Here is a 15,997-nt window from a genome sequence, read left to right on the forward strand (position 1 = left end):
AGTTTGAGATGAATATTCACAGTGATATCTTCATATGCTATCCCAGAATGCATATGAAGATGCATGGTCCCACGATATCATAGTTACTTATCTCAAACCTAAATAGATACTCCCAGAACATTATTATTGATTCTTCAGCCATTTTCAACCATTTCTTTATAATAAATTATCAAGATAATCAGAGAAATCAAATATTTTAAAACCACATGACTTCTAAAGGGCATATATAAATGGTTCATAAGCACATAAAAAGATACACATCAGTAGTCATTAAGGAAATGCAAATTAAAACAACAATACAATTTCACACTCACTAGAATGGCTAGATTAAAAAAATTGGCACACTCATACATTGCTGGTAGAAATATAAAATGGTGCAGCCATTTTGGAAAACACTTTGGCAGTTCTGCAAGTGTTACACATAGAGAAGACAATTCTATCTCTAGGTATATACCCAAGAGAAGTGAAAATGTACATCCGCACAAAAACTTGTACATGCATATTCACAGCAACATTTTTCATAAAAGCCAAAAAACAGAAATATCTACCAACCGATAAATGGATAACCAATATGTAGTATAGCCAAGGAATGAAATTCTATTCATCAATAAAAAGCAACAAACTACTACTGATATATGCTATAACATGGATGAAACTCAAGAGCATTACGCTAAATGAAAAAAAAACTGGATGCAAGAGACTGTATATTGAATAATTCCACCTATGTGAAATGCCAGTAAAGGGAAAATCTATAGAGACAGAAAGTAGATTAGTGGTTTCCTGGAGAGGAAGGGCTGCTGGAAATAACGGTAAATGACATAAAGGATGGTATTCAGGTGATGAAATGTTCTAAAACCGGTACGTAGTAATAATGGTTGCATAACTTGGTAAATTTGTCAAAAATCACTGAATTCTACCTTTGAAATGAGTGAATTACATGATATATAAAATATGACTCAATAAGTTTATTTCAGAAAATACATGCCTTTGAGGGACATACTTTCACCCAGCTCATGCAAGAATACCTACAATCTGACTTATAAGACACACACAAGCGCCCACTTTCAGAATGTAAAACATTGCAGGTATCTTATTTCTTTCAAGTAGGAATTGCCATGGAGATTTCAACACAGAAAAATATCCTAGATTAAAAACACTGAAGGGTTTAGGTTCAAGCATAGGTTCAAGCAGATTACTTTTCCTTATCATATAAAATGTTAGAATCATCATTATCATACACACGATACCTACAATGGCAATAAATGTTAAGTGTCTTATTCCATTATATCACTTGCTTCTGGTGTCTTGTTCTATTTTGGTTTATTTATTTATTTAGTTTTTTTTTTTAATTAAGTTCTTTTATTTCAATTCCAGCACAGTTGACACACATTTTGTTTTATTTTTAAGTGCATTAATGCAACAATTCTGCGGGTTAAACATTATTATTTCTGTTTTACACATAAAACTAAGCATTTTGAGAAGTGAAGTAACTAGTCCCAAATTGTTAACTTAGGTAGTAAATGGTGGGCCCAAGTGAACTCTCTTATTCCTACACTGCTTCCTTACAAATAAGTACACAAACACCAACTGATATGCCAAATACTAGGAAGCTTCCTGTTAATTGACTATTTTTATTCATAATCCAATCAGGTTTCAGTGGAAGTGAGCTCTAAATTTATTAAAAGATAAATTGAAAGGAAAGTGAAACTCATGTCTTGGCTTCCAGTGTACAGGCTTTTAGATACATCACCAAGAGTGAGCACAATGAAACATGACAGATTTCTAACTAACAACCTGTACTACATGAAATATTTAGTAAATATCCATTCATGTGAATATCTTCCACATACAAGATATTTTCCTTTAAAACAGATTAATTTTTCTGACCCTGGTATGCTTACAAAGGGGTTTTGTGAAACCCTAGTGAGTCACATTCATTGTTCAAATTAGGTAAGAAGCCAGGTGTTCAGGGAAGTGGGTCTGTCAGTGTTACTGAAGAGTAATCTGACTGTTTTTCCCAAAGTGTGGGATATTCCAAGTATGATTCCACACACAGAGATCACTAAGTGACATCAAATCACAGTTTGCTGATTATCTTTCACCTCTTCTGATTACGTCACATAAGAAGTACCAGTTGGAAATGAGTGTATATTTATCAAATTTACAGAAGGCCTTAGGGTCAGTCTTTGGAAAGCAGCTGTATTCAGCTGGCATTTAATAACATGTTTTGTTGTTACTTCATTTATGCTATATTGACCTTGTAATTTATGGCATGTGGTGCTGGTTTTCAACTAACAATAATGATATGCATATCCTTTTACAAGAAAATTGATAAAACAGTGAATAAATTTAAAGAAAAATATTAGAACTAGTACAGATGTTATATGGATATTGCTAAAATCATGACGGTACTATGTGAATGACAGAAGTTTGAGATGTACTCTAAGGTGATGGTTATCAAATCCGGTCACACCATCATAATATCTAAGAATTGCATCAAAAAATAGGAATCACCAAAAGAGTCACCATAGTTAAACAGCCGTTCAGGTCATTGGAGGGCTGGCTCTCTCCTGGCTTAAGAGAATCATTTAGGGTGCTGAAAACAGATAACCAGTTGACCACCTACACATTCAGGGCTTGCCTTGGGCAAACTCCTGGGAGACAGTTTTTGCTTTTCCAACTCCACATGCCCTGAAGCTACCACTTGGTTTCTTCACTTTCCTCCATCAAACTCTACCTGTGTAGCCTTTATTCACACTGTGATACAAAGGCTTTATAACTGTGTAGTTTGCTACTGAACTCCCCAGTGTTTGATTTTTCACATGGATCAAAGGATAAAGGTGCAGGAAAGTTCTTTTTCGGTTGTTCTAAAATTTCAGGCCCATTTCAGGAGGTAGGAAATAATATATTTTACACATTAATTGTACACCTCAGAAAATAAAATATCCTTCACAGTAGATTAAGACCTGACCTGCTGAGTCAGAAGTAACATGTTGCTTTCAATAATGCCATGAGGATGATTTTTTTTTTCATTTCATGTATGAGAAAACTGAGGCACATCACTTCAAATGAGCACTTCTGACCCCACATTATGACACCCTATAGCCTGGCTAGTATTACCCAAGTTGAGTTGAGAACCTTGCATATAATAATTACTTGGGGATTTGTTTGAAATTCAGATTCCTACACATCCTCCACCCTTTTATTTTTTTTATTTTATTTTATTTTATTTTTTATTTTTTATTTTTTAATATATGAAATTTACTGTCAAATTGGTTTCCTCCTCCACCCTTTTAAATAGCAGTGAGAGCCAATGGGGTCTGAGTATCAGAAGCTTGTGACACCTCTTTGGGTCATTCTTATGCAAATGAATGTTTGAGAATCTCTAGGGACTATAATGTTCCCCTCCTTTCAAGTACACTTTTTATAACTCAGGTCAGTAATGCTCAAAGCTGTATTGCTACTCAGATGATAAAAATTAAAATATGTCTGGTTTCTCTGTCTTCTAAATTTTAGACTTAAAAACATTTTTTTATTTCTACAGACTTGCAGTTTGTTTAGTGATCTTAATTCAGTCACCAAAACAAATACAAAAATAAACAAAATGGTAGAAGAGGAGTAAAAGGATTGAGGGCAAAATGAACAGAGTATGTGGGAAGGTGTCTGGGGTACCTTGGACAGTAGTTATCTTACGGGATTCTTGAACAGAATGTGTAAAGTCATTGACTTCTACAAACTTCTGTCCTTGCTCTTGAACACTGTGTGGTAAGTGCATAGTTTTTTTGTTGCTGAACAATTAATGTTCTTTTGGTGATGCCCACATGGTCATTCTTAACCTTATCTTCCCAGCTATTCCAAAATGCATCTTCTTTAACAGCTGATGCCACCTGGAGAGCTTTGGAAAGAACATTCCGCTTCTAATCTGATTTTACACATTCTATATTTCATTTTTATCCCCTCAAAGTGAGAAGTTTAATATAAGATATTATACTTTAATTTGTTTTCATTTCTGAAGAGAAATAATAGAGAAAAGAATGGTTAGGAACTATGATATCTGTTGTTTTTTTACAGGTGACATAAATTGATAAAATACAAATTCTTTTAGGTCAATGAAAATGTCCTTTCTCACAAAATTCAGTTTGGTCAAGGAGTCTGTGGGAACACGCCATCTAACTGTAGAAACAAAAAGCCATGCACAGATAAAAGTCTTAAACTTGAACCTCAGAACTTGAAAAATATCATGAGATAATTAAAGAGCAGAATGCGACTGGTTTAATAAAAGCTGGTGCATGTGCCTGCAACATCTCTAAATTCAAATAATGTATGTTCCAAATTTCTTTTTCTCAAGTAATCTTTTTTTTTCCTCCCATAGGACAACATATGAAAAGTCTTCTAAATGGACCCATAGCTTCAAAAACACAGGCTGATTTATGAATACAGATGGTTGTTAGCATTGGACTGATGTGTGCAAAACACTGAAAACGACAGGTAGAATGAGACAAAGCAATGCACTGATATGATGAATTATTACACAGTCCTTGAAATCAGGTTTGTGAAAGCTACTTAGTGATATGAAAAGTTGTTCATGATATAACATTAACAAGAAAAGGCAAGACATAAAAACCATGTGATTCTAATACTTTATATATATACATATCTGTATTTAGATATATCTGTATGTTTAAGTCTCTACATATTTCATATTTACACATTATATATTTCAAGAACTCTCTGGGTTATTTAATTTTGAAATATCCATCCTACCTTCTTATATTCTTCTATATTCTAAACTGTATAAAAATATTATAATTTAAAATATGATGTTAATAATATTTAAATTAAAATTTAATAACACTTTATACTGTTATAATTTTAAATGCTATTAAGAAAGTTCACTTTAAAGTCAAATTTTAGGGCTTAATATTGGAGCTTCAGTAATATTAGGTCTTAATATGAAAATTAAAGATTATGTTTGTAGAATGCCTGTGAGAATTTCTTTCCATATTTTAATACATATGGAGATGAAAGCTAAATCTTGTTGACTCTTTAGTGAAGTATAAGCATTATGAGAATACACAGGGGAACATATTTACTCATTCTCACTCTTTTCATGTATTTCATAATGAAAATTTTCTGTACTTTGCTTTATATCCTACTATCTATTGAAAACATTATTCACAATCTGTGTTTTTAAACTTACATCATTTTAAAATCATTTTAATAGTGAGCATTGGTGAAACTAACTTGAACTAGCAAATGTTCCAAAGCAGTCTGTCTTCACATTTGAAAAACTGAAACATGAGCTAGCTAGGACTTGGCCATGAGAAATTTCAAATTCAGACAATTTATTGAAAAAGCAGATAGGGTAGAATACTTGGACATGTTCTGAAAATAATCTTACTCTCCTTGGGAAATTATGGATTATTTATTCCTCTACCAGTGGAGTCGATAATTACATTTTACCACAAATATGTACCTCTCTTCTTTATATTTCTGTGTTTATGGATCTGGAAGTTCTTTTTTTTTTTTTTTATCAGCAGAATCCAATAATTCGCATTTGTGCCTCCCTATGACTGCAGGACTCGAGCTTGACAATTTATTTATCAAAACAAGGATATTTAGATTGCCAGAGTGTGATATTGTGATGAAAAAGAGAAATATACATATATACATTTTTCCTGGTTCTTAGCCAGAACTCCTAAAACCTTTGTAATTCCCTAATGGTACAAAGTAATAGAAACATCTTTTGTTATAATATTTGGTTTTTATCCCTAATTCCTGAAGTAGTTCTATCGAAGATGAAAGAAAGAAGAAGAAGAAGAAGATGAAAGAAAAGTCTTCCTTATTCATAAGTAGCCTTTTTCGGGCCACTGGGGTGGCTCAGTCCATTGAGCATCTGACTCTTGATTTCAGCTCAGATCATGATCTCACAGTTCGAGTCCTGCATGGGGCTCACTGCTGTCAGCACACAGCCAGCTTCAGATCCTCTGTCCCTCTCTTTTTCTGCTCCTCCTCCATGTATGCTCTCTCTCAAAAATAAACATTAAAAAAATAAAATAACAAGGTCCTTTCAACCACACTGGAGTTTATGTTAATGAGGTCACTTTTGGGAAGCCCCTAAGACAGGAAGGGCTGGTTGCCGGAGGAAGCAACCTTGTAATTAGGGTGTTGGAACTTTCACTCCTCAATCTCTGGGGAGGGAAGAGGGAACTGAGGGAAGAGGGAACTAGACATTCAGTTCAATCCCCAATGGCCAAAGATTTAATCAGTCATGACTATGCAATGAAACCTCCCTAAAAATTTCCTAACTAAGAGGTTCGGAAAGCTTGTGGGCTAAGTGAACACATCCTTGTGCTGGGAGGGGGGCAGCATGCCTGACAAAGCCATGGAAACTCTGCACCCTTTACCATACTGCCCTATGCATCTGTTCCTAAACAGATCTATCCCATCTGGCTGTTCCTAAATTGTATCCTTTTAATTTTTTTTTTAACGTTTTATTTTTATTTTTGAGACAGAGAGAGACACAACATGAACGGGGGAGGGGCAGAGAGAGAGGGAGACACAGAATGGGAAGCAGGCTCCAGGCTCTGAGCCATCAGCCCAGAGCCCGACGCGGGGCTCGAACTCACGGACCGTGAGATCGTGACCTGAGCCGAAGTCGGACGCCCAACCGACTGAGCCACCCAGGCGCCCCTAAATTGTATCCTTTTAAAATAAACTGGTAATCCAGTAAATAAACTGTTACCCTGAGTTGTGCGAGTTCTTCTAGCAAATTATGAAGTCCAAGGAGTCTCCAGTTTAGAGCTGGTTGATTAGAAGTACAGGTGCCAACCTGGCACTTGTGATTGGCATTTGAAATGGGAGTGGGGAGAGGGCAGCCTTGTGAAACTGAGCCCTTAACCTGTGGAGTCTGCAATAACTGGACAGTTAATATCAGAACTTAATTAAATTGTAGGACACCCTGTGGGTGTTCACCAAGAATTAGAGAATTTCTTGCTGTGGAAAGCCTATACATTTGGTGTCAGAGTGCTCTGTAAGTAGAGTAAAAATAAATAAATAAATAAAAATTTAAAAAAATCCCTTGTTTTCCTTTATAGAGTGGGCATTTTTTAACATGTAAAGAAAATTATTCCATTTACTTGTTAAAAATATTTCAATGGATTTCCATTTCACTTGAAAAAGAAATTAAATTCCTTCTCATAATCTATTGGACTACAAAGATCCATCTCTTCCAGCTCATCTCCAAAAACTGTACTTGTCACTCACTGTACTCTAGCCACAATATCCTTCTTTATGGTCTAAGCTAAGCTATGCTCATCTCAAGGCCTTTGTACTTGACATTCTATCTACAGTGTGCCTCTACCATATCTCAGATATGGCAAACTTCTTTTTTTTAATATGAAATTTATTGTCAAATTGGTTTCCATACAACACCCAGTGCTCATCCCAACAAGTGCCCTCCTCAGTGAGATATGGCAAACTTCATTCAAGTTAAATCTAAAAGTTATATTCCCAGGAAGGAGACGTGTGTTTCCACCACTTCACTCAACATACTAGCAGCTCAACTTTAACATTCTTTGAAATTATTTACATATTGACTGCTTACTGTTCATCTCCCCACCACTAGTGATACAAACCCAGAAGAGAATTGACTTTGTCTTTTTTACATAGAACAGGGTCTAAGACATACTAAACTCTCCAAAATTATTTGTTGAATGAATGAATGAGATGGACTGTCAGATTGACAAAGGTAACTGTCAATAATTTGTCTCATCCCTATAACATTCATGTAACTCCTTCAATCAAGAAGTAGAACCAATTTTTAATCTTTTTTGATCTGAACTGGCCTTATGATTTACTTTTGACCAGTAGTATTCAGTGGATGTGACATTGTGCCAGTTCTGGGCCTCACCCTTCAAGGGCCCTGATAGCTTCTACTCTTATTATCTTTTAGTCCTGGGCTACTGTGTAAAATGTTCTAATAATTGGTTAAAGAGAGAAACTCTGTAGGATGCATGACTGCAAAGAGAAAGAGAAGCTCAACTCACCATCAGCCATTTCAGCCAGCCCAACCTAGACACCACATTTGGATACTGCACCTACAGGAGGTCATGGCAACTGTTACCGTGCCTCTGCCAACACTCCCCACATGAAAAATCTGAAAGGTTGCTACTGTTTTAAACCAAAAAGTTGGGACTGGTTTGCTATAAACAGTCACTGGATCCAGAAATTGGGTGCAGCTGCAACAAAACTCTAATGGTATGGCGTTGGCTTTGCCCAGGCAGTGTCTGGACAGTTGCAAGGGGACTATTAGATGATTGGAACTTGAAATGAGAAAATTGCTCTTAGAAGCTAAAGAAAAATAAAAGCTTATTAAGCAGTGGTGGAAAAATTTGTAAGACATGGAATATAGAATATAGAAACTCAAAATATAGAAAATGTTCCTGATGAAGCTAATTAGAAACTGTTGAACTCTGAAGGAGAATTTGAAGAAACTATAGTGGCCCTGGGATAGTGTCTCCAGCTGGTAAAATAGTATTAAAGTAAGAAACAGCCACAGAGCAAAGATAAAATCCAGAGTGCTGCCATAATAACATGACCTGAAGGTAAAGACCCACTGATGGTGTGAATGTAAGACTCCTGGTTAGAACTTCTCTGAAAGACTTAGGGTAGCACTTTACAGATTCTCTCACCAATACAAAAGGATTTAGAAAGAATCTTAAGATTGTTCCATAGCACTCTGACTCACAGACCCAATATGGCAGGACCTAACACAAATGCACTTATGGGTGTGACTTTGTTTCAGTGAGAAGATTATAATTGGACACTTCCAAGGTTTTTAAAGGAACTATGGCAACTTGGAATAAAAGGGACAGTATCAGTTCAAAATGAAAAGAGGCTTTGAGACCCCAACTTTTTATGGGCAGGAAGCAGGCTAAGAAACCACTTAATTAGAAAAATGAGCCATTTCTTGTTGGGGTTGGGGTGAAGAAAAAAAATAAAAGAAGTCTCATGGAGCAGAACCAGGGGTCTAGAGGGCAGACCAAAGAATAGAGAGGAGCCGAATGTTAGAGAACCAAACCCTAACCGAGGCCCATTTCCCACCCCCCAGAGGAGGGGCCCTGACAACATGTGTCCAGCAGGATTTCAGAACTGCTATGGATGAGAATCTGCTCACAGTCCTCACAGAGTAAACAGATACCATATATGCTATTAAAAATGAGAAAACTAGGGGTGCCTCGGTGGCTCAGTCGGTTGAGCGTCCAACTTTGGCTCAGGTCATGATCTTGCGGTTTGTGAGTCTGAGCCCTGCATTGGGCTCTGTACTGATGGCTCGGAGCCTTGAGCCTGCTTAGGATTCTGTGTTTCCCTCTCTCTCTCTCTCTCTCTCTGGCCCTACCCTGCTTGTGCTCTGTCTCTTTCTGTCTCTCAAAAACAAATAAACATTTAAAAAGTATTTAAAAAATGGAAAAAAAAACCTAGATTATATGAAACAACTGTTTTTTAAGATACTGGACAATTGTACAAAAATGTGACCCTTGAGAGTATGGAATCAAATGAGGTAAGTGTTACAATTACTCCAGCCTTGCACATTGTCATTTACCAGAGCCTGGGACAGGGATGGGAACCCTAAATAGAAAACAGCAGTCTCACTGAGCTAAGAAGACAGAGAATACAGTTTGGAGGGCTTGAAGCAGCTGGCATTTGTGATGTAGACTACTAGAGAGGAGGGAGCTTTGCACAAAATGACTTCTTGAAATCTACATACAGGTCTTCTGTCTTCATCTGAATACCAACATGAGCCTGCAGAAAGTAACACGCTATAGGGCTAAACACAGAACAACTACCAGGGAAAGAACAACTATCAAGGATAACAGAGTGTAAGAGAAAAATTTTTAAAAAGAGAGAAAATCAATGACACTAAAACTGGTTCTTTTTAAGGTTTAACGAAATTGATAACATCTGGATAGACTGAATAAGAGAAAAAGATGTAACAAATTGCTAATATCAGAAGAAAAAGAGAACACTTTACTAAAAAAGCCTACAGACATTATTAAAAGAGGAATATTATAAACAGCTTCATGACAATAAATTTGAAAAGTTATATGGAATGGGAAAATGTCATGAAAGAGACAAATCACCAAAACTGGCACAAGAATTAGAAAAGCCATCTCTCGGGGCGCCTGGTTGGCTCAGTCGGTTAAGCGTCCGACTTCGGCTCAGGTCACCATCTCGCAGTATGTGGGTTCGAGCCCCACGTCGGGCTCTGTGCTGACTGTTCAGAGCCTGGAGCCTGTTTCAGATTCTGTGTCTCCCTCTCTCTCTGACCCTCCCCTGTTCATGCTCTGTCTCTCTCTGTCTCAAAAATAAATAAATGTTAAAAAAAAAAAAAGAAAAAAAAAAAGAAAAGCCATCTCTCTCTCTCTCTCTTTTTTTTTCTTTTTTACATTTACTTATCTTTAAGAGACAGAGTGAGACAGTGCACGAGTGGGGGGAGGGGCAGAGAGAGAAAGAGACACAGAATCTAAAGCAGGCTCCAGGCTCTGAGCTGTCAGCCGAGTCCGACATGGGGCTGGAACCCACAAGCTGTGAGATCATTACCTGAACTGAAGTCGGGGGCTCAACTGACTGAGCCACCCAGGTGCCCCCATGTCTTTTTTAAAAAATTTTTTTTAATGTTTATTTATTTTTGAGAGGCAGAGCGTGAGGGGGGGGGCGGGAGGGGGGGAGGGGGGGAGGAGCAGAGAGAGAGAGATGAAATCTGAAGCAGGCTCTAGGCTTTGAGCTGTCAGCACAAAGCCTGACAGGGGCCTCGAACTCACAAACTGTGACATCATGACCTGAGCCAAAGTTGGACGCTTAATCCACTGAGCCATCCAGTCACCCCAAGAAAAGCCATCTCTAAAAACTTCCCCACAAAGACAACGTCAGGACTAGATGATATCACTGGTAAATTTTACCAAATATTTATGGGGGGAATAATACAAAGTACACATACTCTTTCAGAAAATAGAGGTAGGGGGGACACTTTCCAACTAATATGGGGACCAGAATTTCTCTGATAACAAAACTAGTCAAAGATACTATAAGAAATCTACAGGTCAATACCCTTGATGAATATAGGTCCTCAATCCTTAACAAATTATTTGCAAGTCAGATACAGCAATATATAAAAAAGGTAATGCATCATAACCAAATGTGGCTTATCCTAGCAATGTAAAGTTGGTTTAACATTCAAAAATAGATTAATGTAATTCAGGACATTAACATAACAAAAGGGAAGAATCAGATAATTTCTGTAATAAATGGATTTTATAAAATATGATCCTCATTTGTTATTAAAATTGTAGGCAAAGTAGAAATAAAAGGACATTTTCTAACTTCATAAAGGTCATCAGGAAAAAACCTATAGCTACCATCACACATAGTAGTGAAAGACTGAAAACTTTCGTCTACATATAAAGAGTATGTATACCTACTATTATGGTAGATGAATTCTTAGCAAGTACAAGCAGGTGAGAAAAAGAAATACAAGGCCTACATATTGCAAAGGAAGAAATAAAACTCTCATGTACAGTTAATAAGATTATGTATGTAGAAAATCCTAAGTGATCTATAAAAATCCTGCTAGCACTAAAAAATGAACTTGCCAAGTTGGTAGGACAAAAATCTATACATAAAAAAATCAATTGTATTTGGATAATCTAGCAGTGAGCAATTATAAAATTAAATATTAAAAAACAATACTATTTACAGGAGCATCTATAAATAGCAAATACTTGAGGATAAATTTAACAAAATGGAGCAAGATCTTACATCAAAAAATACAAAATGTTGCTGATATACAAAAAGTCCTAATGAAATGGAGAGATGGGCCACTTTTATGGATTAGAAGATTTCATAGTTTTAAAATGTCAATTTTCTCCCAGTTGATTTCTGGATTCAATAAAATTTCAGTCAAAATCCTAACATACTTTTTTTTGTAGACATTGACAAACATATGCTAAATTTCTTTATCTTTTTTAAAAGAAGATGTAAATGACCTAGAATAGGCAAAACAAATTTGAAAAAGAACAAAATTAGGGGATTTGCTCCACTTGATTTCAAGATTTTGTTATTTTTTAATCTTTATTCTTGAGAGAGAGTGAGAGAGAGAGAGAGAGAGAGCACTGGCAGGGGAGAGGCTGAGAAAGAGGGAGACATAGAATCCCAAGCAGGCTCCAGGCTCCGAGCTGTCATTACAGAGCCCAATGAGGGGCTCAAACTCACGAACCATGAGATCATGACCTGAGCCAAAGTCAGACGCTTAACGGACTGAGCCACCCAGGTATCCCTCAAGACTTTAAAGCTATAGTGATTTTCTCTTAAAATAGCCTCCTACAAATCCTTCCTTCTCTGTATGTGCTTACCCCTCTTTCCATCAAGTGGTGTTTATTTTCCCTCTCCTCGAATGTAGGCTGGCCTGTTTTGTGACTTGCTTTGACCAAGAGACTACACCAGAAGTCACACTGTGTCATATGGACCCAGCCCTTGTGAGGCTTACAAACTGCCATTTTTATTTTCTTGGAACCCTGAGGTATCATGTCAATAGGTCTGACTAATCGGCTAGAGGTAAAGGCCATACATATAAGGAGCAGCTCTAATAATAGATGTGAGATTTACAGAGAGAGATAGAGGGAGAGAGAAAGGCCCAAGTGGACTTCAGCCATGTTAGCCATGCCAGACAAGGCTCTGCACATCTGAGTAGAACCATCTTGTATCCTTCAGACCTAACTGATCTCCATGAATCAACATCATGTACAGGAGAAATGAGCACCTCCTGGCCAACTCCTGCCCAAAGTACAGAACCATGAGCAATAACCAGTTGTTATTACTTATGTGTACAAAGTTTGGGGGTAGTCTGTTATACAAGTGTAGAAACTGGAAACACTGAATCACTGAGCAAATGAATGACACTCTCCTTTTCCTCCTAGGATGCTAGCAACATTACCGTATTGTGCTAACATTGAAATACTCTATGCAATTCTCTTCTATAGCTTTTCTAGTTAACAGGTAGCTTCCATAATTACTCTTTAGAAGTTAAAAGTTAAGGACATTTTTATGCAGCATAATATCAACAGGTAATTAAAAGATTGTTCAGGTTAAATTTCTGATTGTAAAACGGTGTTTACTGGAATCACAATATTAAAAAAAAATCATTATCCCACAAAATCAGTGTTCATCTTTTGTCACATTTTCATCAGTCTGTTTACGCATTAGTGCATTTTGTACAAAAAATACTTTTTATAAGTGAGATAATATTTTACATAAAGATTGCACAATATTTCACTGTCAGCTCAGCTATTAAGAACCTGATCTGGAGATAATTGCTCACAGAGCATACCTTTTCTTACAGGTATCCTAAAATTTATAAAATACCCTTCCATTCTTTCTTATTAGTGAGAATCTTGTTATAAGAACCAAAAGCATAAATGCCTATAGCAAAATAATTTTTAGTAAATATACTTTTCTATAATGTCATCTGTGTTTTTTGGCCATATATAAGAAAAAGCCATTGAAATTTATCAATGTCACATGAAGTTTATGGTAAAAGGTTTTATTTATCCCATTGTATGATATTTTATTATGAGAATCCCACTGACAAATTTCTTTTAATTTTGAAGCTAAAAAATTACATTTCTTCTAGATAAACCATTGTGTATATCCTGTGAATAGACTTGAATTTGCAACTATTATTTAGTGTTGTTTTTCAAAGTATAGAATAAGACATTGGGCACCCCTGCCAAAAGTATATCTGTATTCTTGAAATTTGTTCTTTGATTCTGGTTTTGAATTCATTTATTTGTCTCCACATTTAATTTTTATCTCTCAGAGATAATTTATGAATGTCTATAAACTGTAATACTTCTGTAAACAGGTAGGATTTTAATCAATTAATTGATCCTGTCTTATTTTTCCATTTATCATTTCCACTTATTATTTTATAATTAGCATTTTTCTAAAATTTTCATAATTGTATAACATTTTGTTATATTAATGCAGTATTATTTAATTGACCATAGTCTACTTCTGGAGATAATAGATTGGTGTTCATTTTTTACTATTATAAAAATTGTAATAAGAAACTTTATACGTGTTTTTGTCCACAGATCTGATTTTTTTCTAAGACTAGAAAATCTTGCTAAAACGGTCTTGAAATATATCATCAAATTTCTTTAGAAAGACTACAACAATTTGCTCTCTCGCCATCAGAGTGCCTACCTTAACATACCTTGCCAGTACTGAGTATTATCAATGTTCAAGATTTTGTTAATGTGATTAGTGGGAGGACATTAAATGATTTAATGTGCATTTCTTGGATTATTAACAAAAGCCCATATTTCCAATAATGCTTCCTTTGTCTCATATCATGTATTCAAGTGTCTTCTTGTCTACCTGTTCTGTAGATCTGGCTCTATCCATGTGCTAATTCTATGATTTCAAAGAAATAATAGTATGCAATTGTCAGTTTTCAAATAATATGACTGTTCTTATCCACAAAGTCTAATACTGAGAACCTCCCCTGAGGAAATTATCAAAATATAGAAAATACTAATGTGAATGTATACCCCCTACAACACTATTTATAATATAAATATAAGTGATATAAGTAATAAAAGTGATCGTATAAATATCCAAATTGTTGAAATAATTATGAATAATATACATGTAGAATGAAATATTAGATGTGAAAAATTATGCTTATAGAGGTTGCCAATCATCAAACATTAAGTTAAACTATACTAGAATGTTGGGGATATTTCAAATATTAATATGAAAAATATCAGCTATACTATACTACATTAATAATATTAGGAGAAAAAATATTATTTTCTACTAAATTAAAAAAAGTGAAGAGAAGGAGGTAATTTATAAAATATTATCGTAAGTGTTTAATTCTTAGTGGAGTTATGGATGCTTTATATTTTCTTTTCTGGAACTTCCATTATTTCCTGAATTTCATCATGCTATATGTTTCTTGTTTCGTTATAAATCTATTCTAGATTAAGGTGGAGCTATATATTTAAAAATATGATGCTTTCATTATTATTAAAAACAGTTATTGTAACTACATTGCCAATATCCCGATCTCTGCTTATTAATACTTTTAATATCTCTTAGCTGAAAGAATTAGGAAGACACTGAACAGGAAACACTCCTATTTTAAAAATTCACTTTTCTGATGCAAAAGCTTAATAGAGTGTTAATTTAGTTCCAAAGGAAAAGAATAAATAATGTTTTAAGGGGGACAAAAAGTATGGAAGAGAAAGACATCTAAAGTGTCAAATTTTTGACTCTGTAAATTAATAAAAACAATCGACCCTTGTGTGGCTATAAAATCCATATTCTAAACTATTACAACATCCATTAAGGTTATATCCTCTCAGCTCACTGCATCTCTTCTGTTCGGTTTGGATTTCTCAGTGAAGGATGATTAGGAAAATCTTGAAAGCTACCTGTCAAATGATGGCTTCTCTCCACAGTCAAAGGCATCCTGGAGCTCCTTAACAAGGTTAGCCTGGCCTGGCAGTCGGAACAGACCCTCTTCCTTCAGCCCCCTTTGTCGGATAAAGTCCACACACTGCTCCACCAACATTGGAGCCAGACGGTTCCCATATCTCTTCTCATAACGGACAGTGTCTTCAAGTTTCTGTCCAAAAATGCCTGGAGGAATAAAGGATTACAATGAATGTGAAGAATCATTTCATTTTGTTACCTGAAAACAAAAAAACAAAACACAAAACACACACACAAAAAAAAAAACCCCAAAAAACAAAAAACCCTCAATGTTAAGGAAAAACAAAGATTGAAATGCTGGCAAGCATGTAACAATTGGTACTTCACATTTTTACAGAATCAAATCCATTATATACAATTCTCCAAATGGAAAGGATTTGTCATATGCTGTTCTTTCCCCCTATATTCCATATTTAACCCCCAAACCAAATAGAAATAT

At 35.5% G+C, this 15,997-nt stretch overlaps 1 protein-coding gene across 8 annotated transcripts in view; it reads right to left on the reverse strand.

Moving 5' to 3' along the window:
• ARHGAP24 (Rho GTPase activating protein 24) overlaps window positions 1-15,997 on the reverse strand; it is a 671,369-nt gene that overhangs the window by 35,463 nt on the left and 619,909 nt on the right. For all 8 annotated transcript variants that reach the window (XM_058719598.1, XM_058719596.1, XM_058719597.1 and 5 more), the window contains one exon: window positions 15,498-15,705. In XM_058719598.1, coding sequence (XP_058575581.1) covers window positions 15,498-15,705 — 208 coding nt within the window. The remainder of the gene's footprint in view (window positions 1-15,497; window positions 15,706-15,997) is intronic.

The sequence above is a fragment of the Neofelis nebulosa genome, chromosome 3 (assembly GCF_028018385.1).
Source record: "Neofelis nebulosa isolate mNeoNeb1 chromosome 3, mNeoNeb1.pri, whole genome shotgun sequence".
NCBI classification, from domain to species: Eukaryota; Metazoa; Chordata; class Mammalia; order Carnivora; family Felidae; genus Neofelis; species Neofelis nebulosa.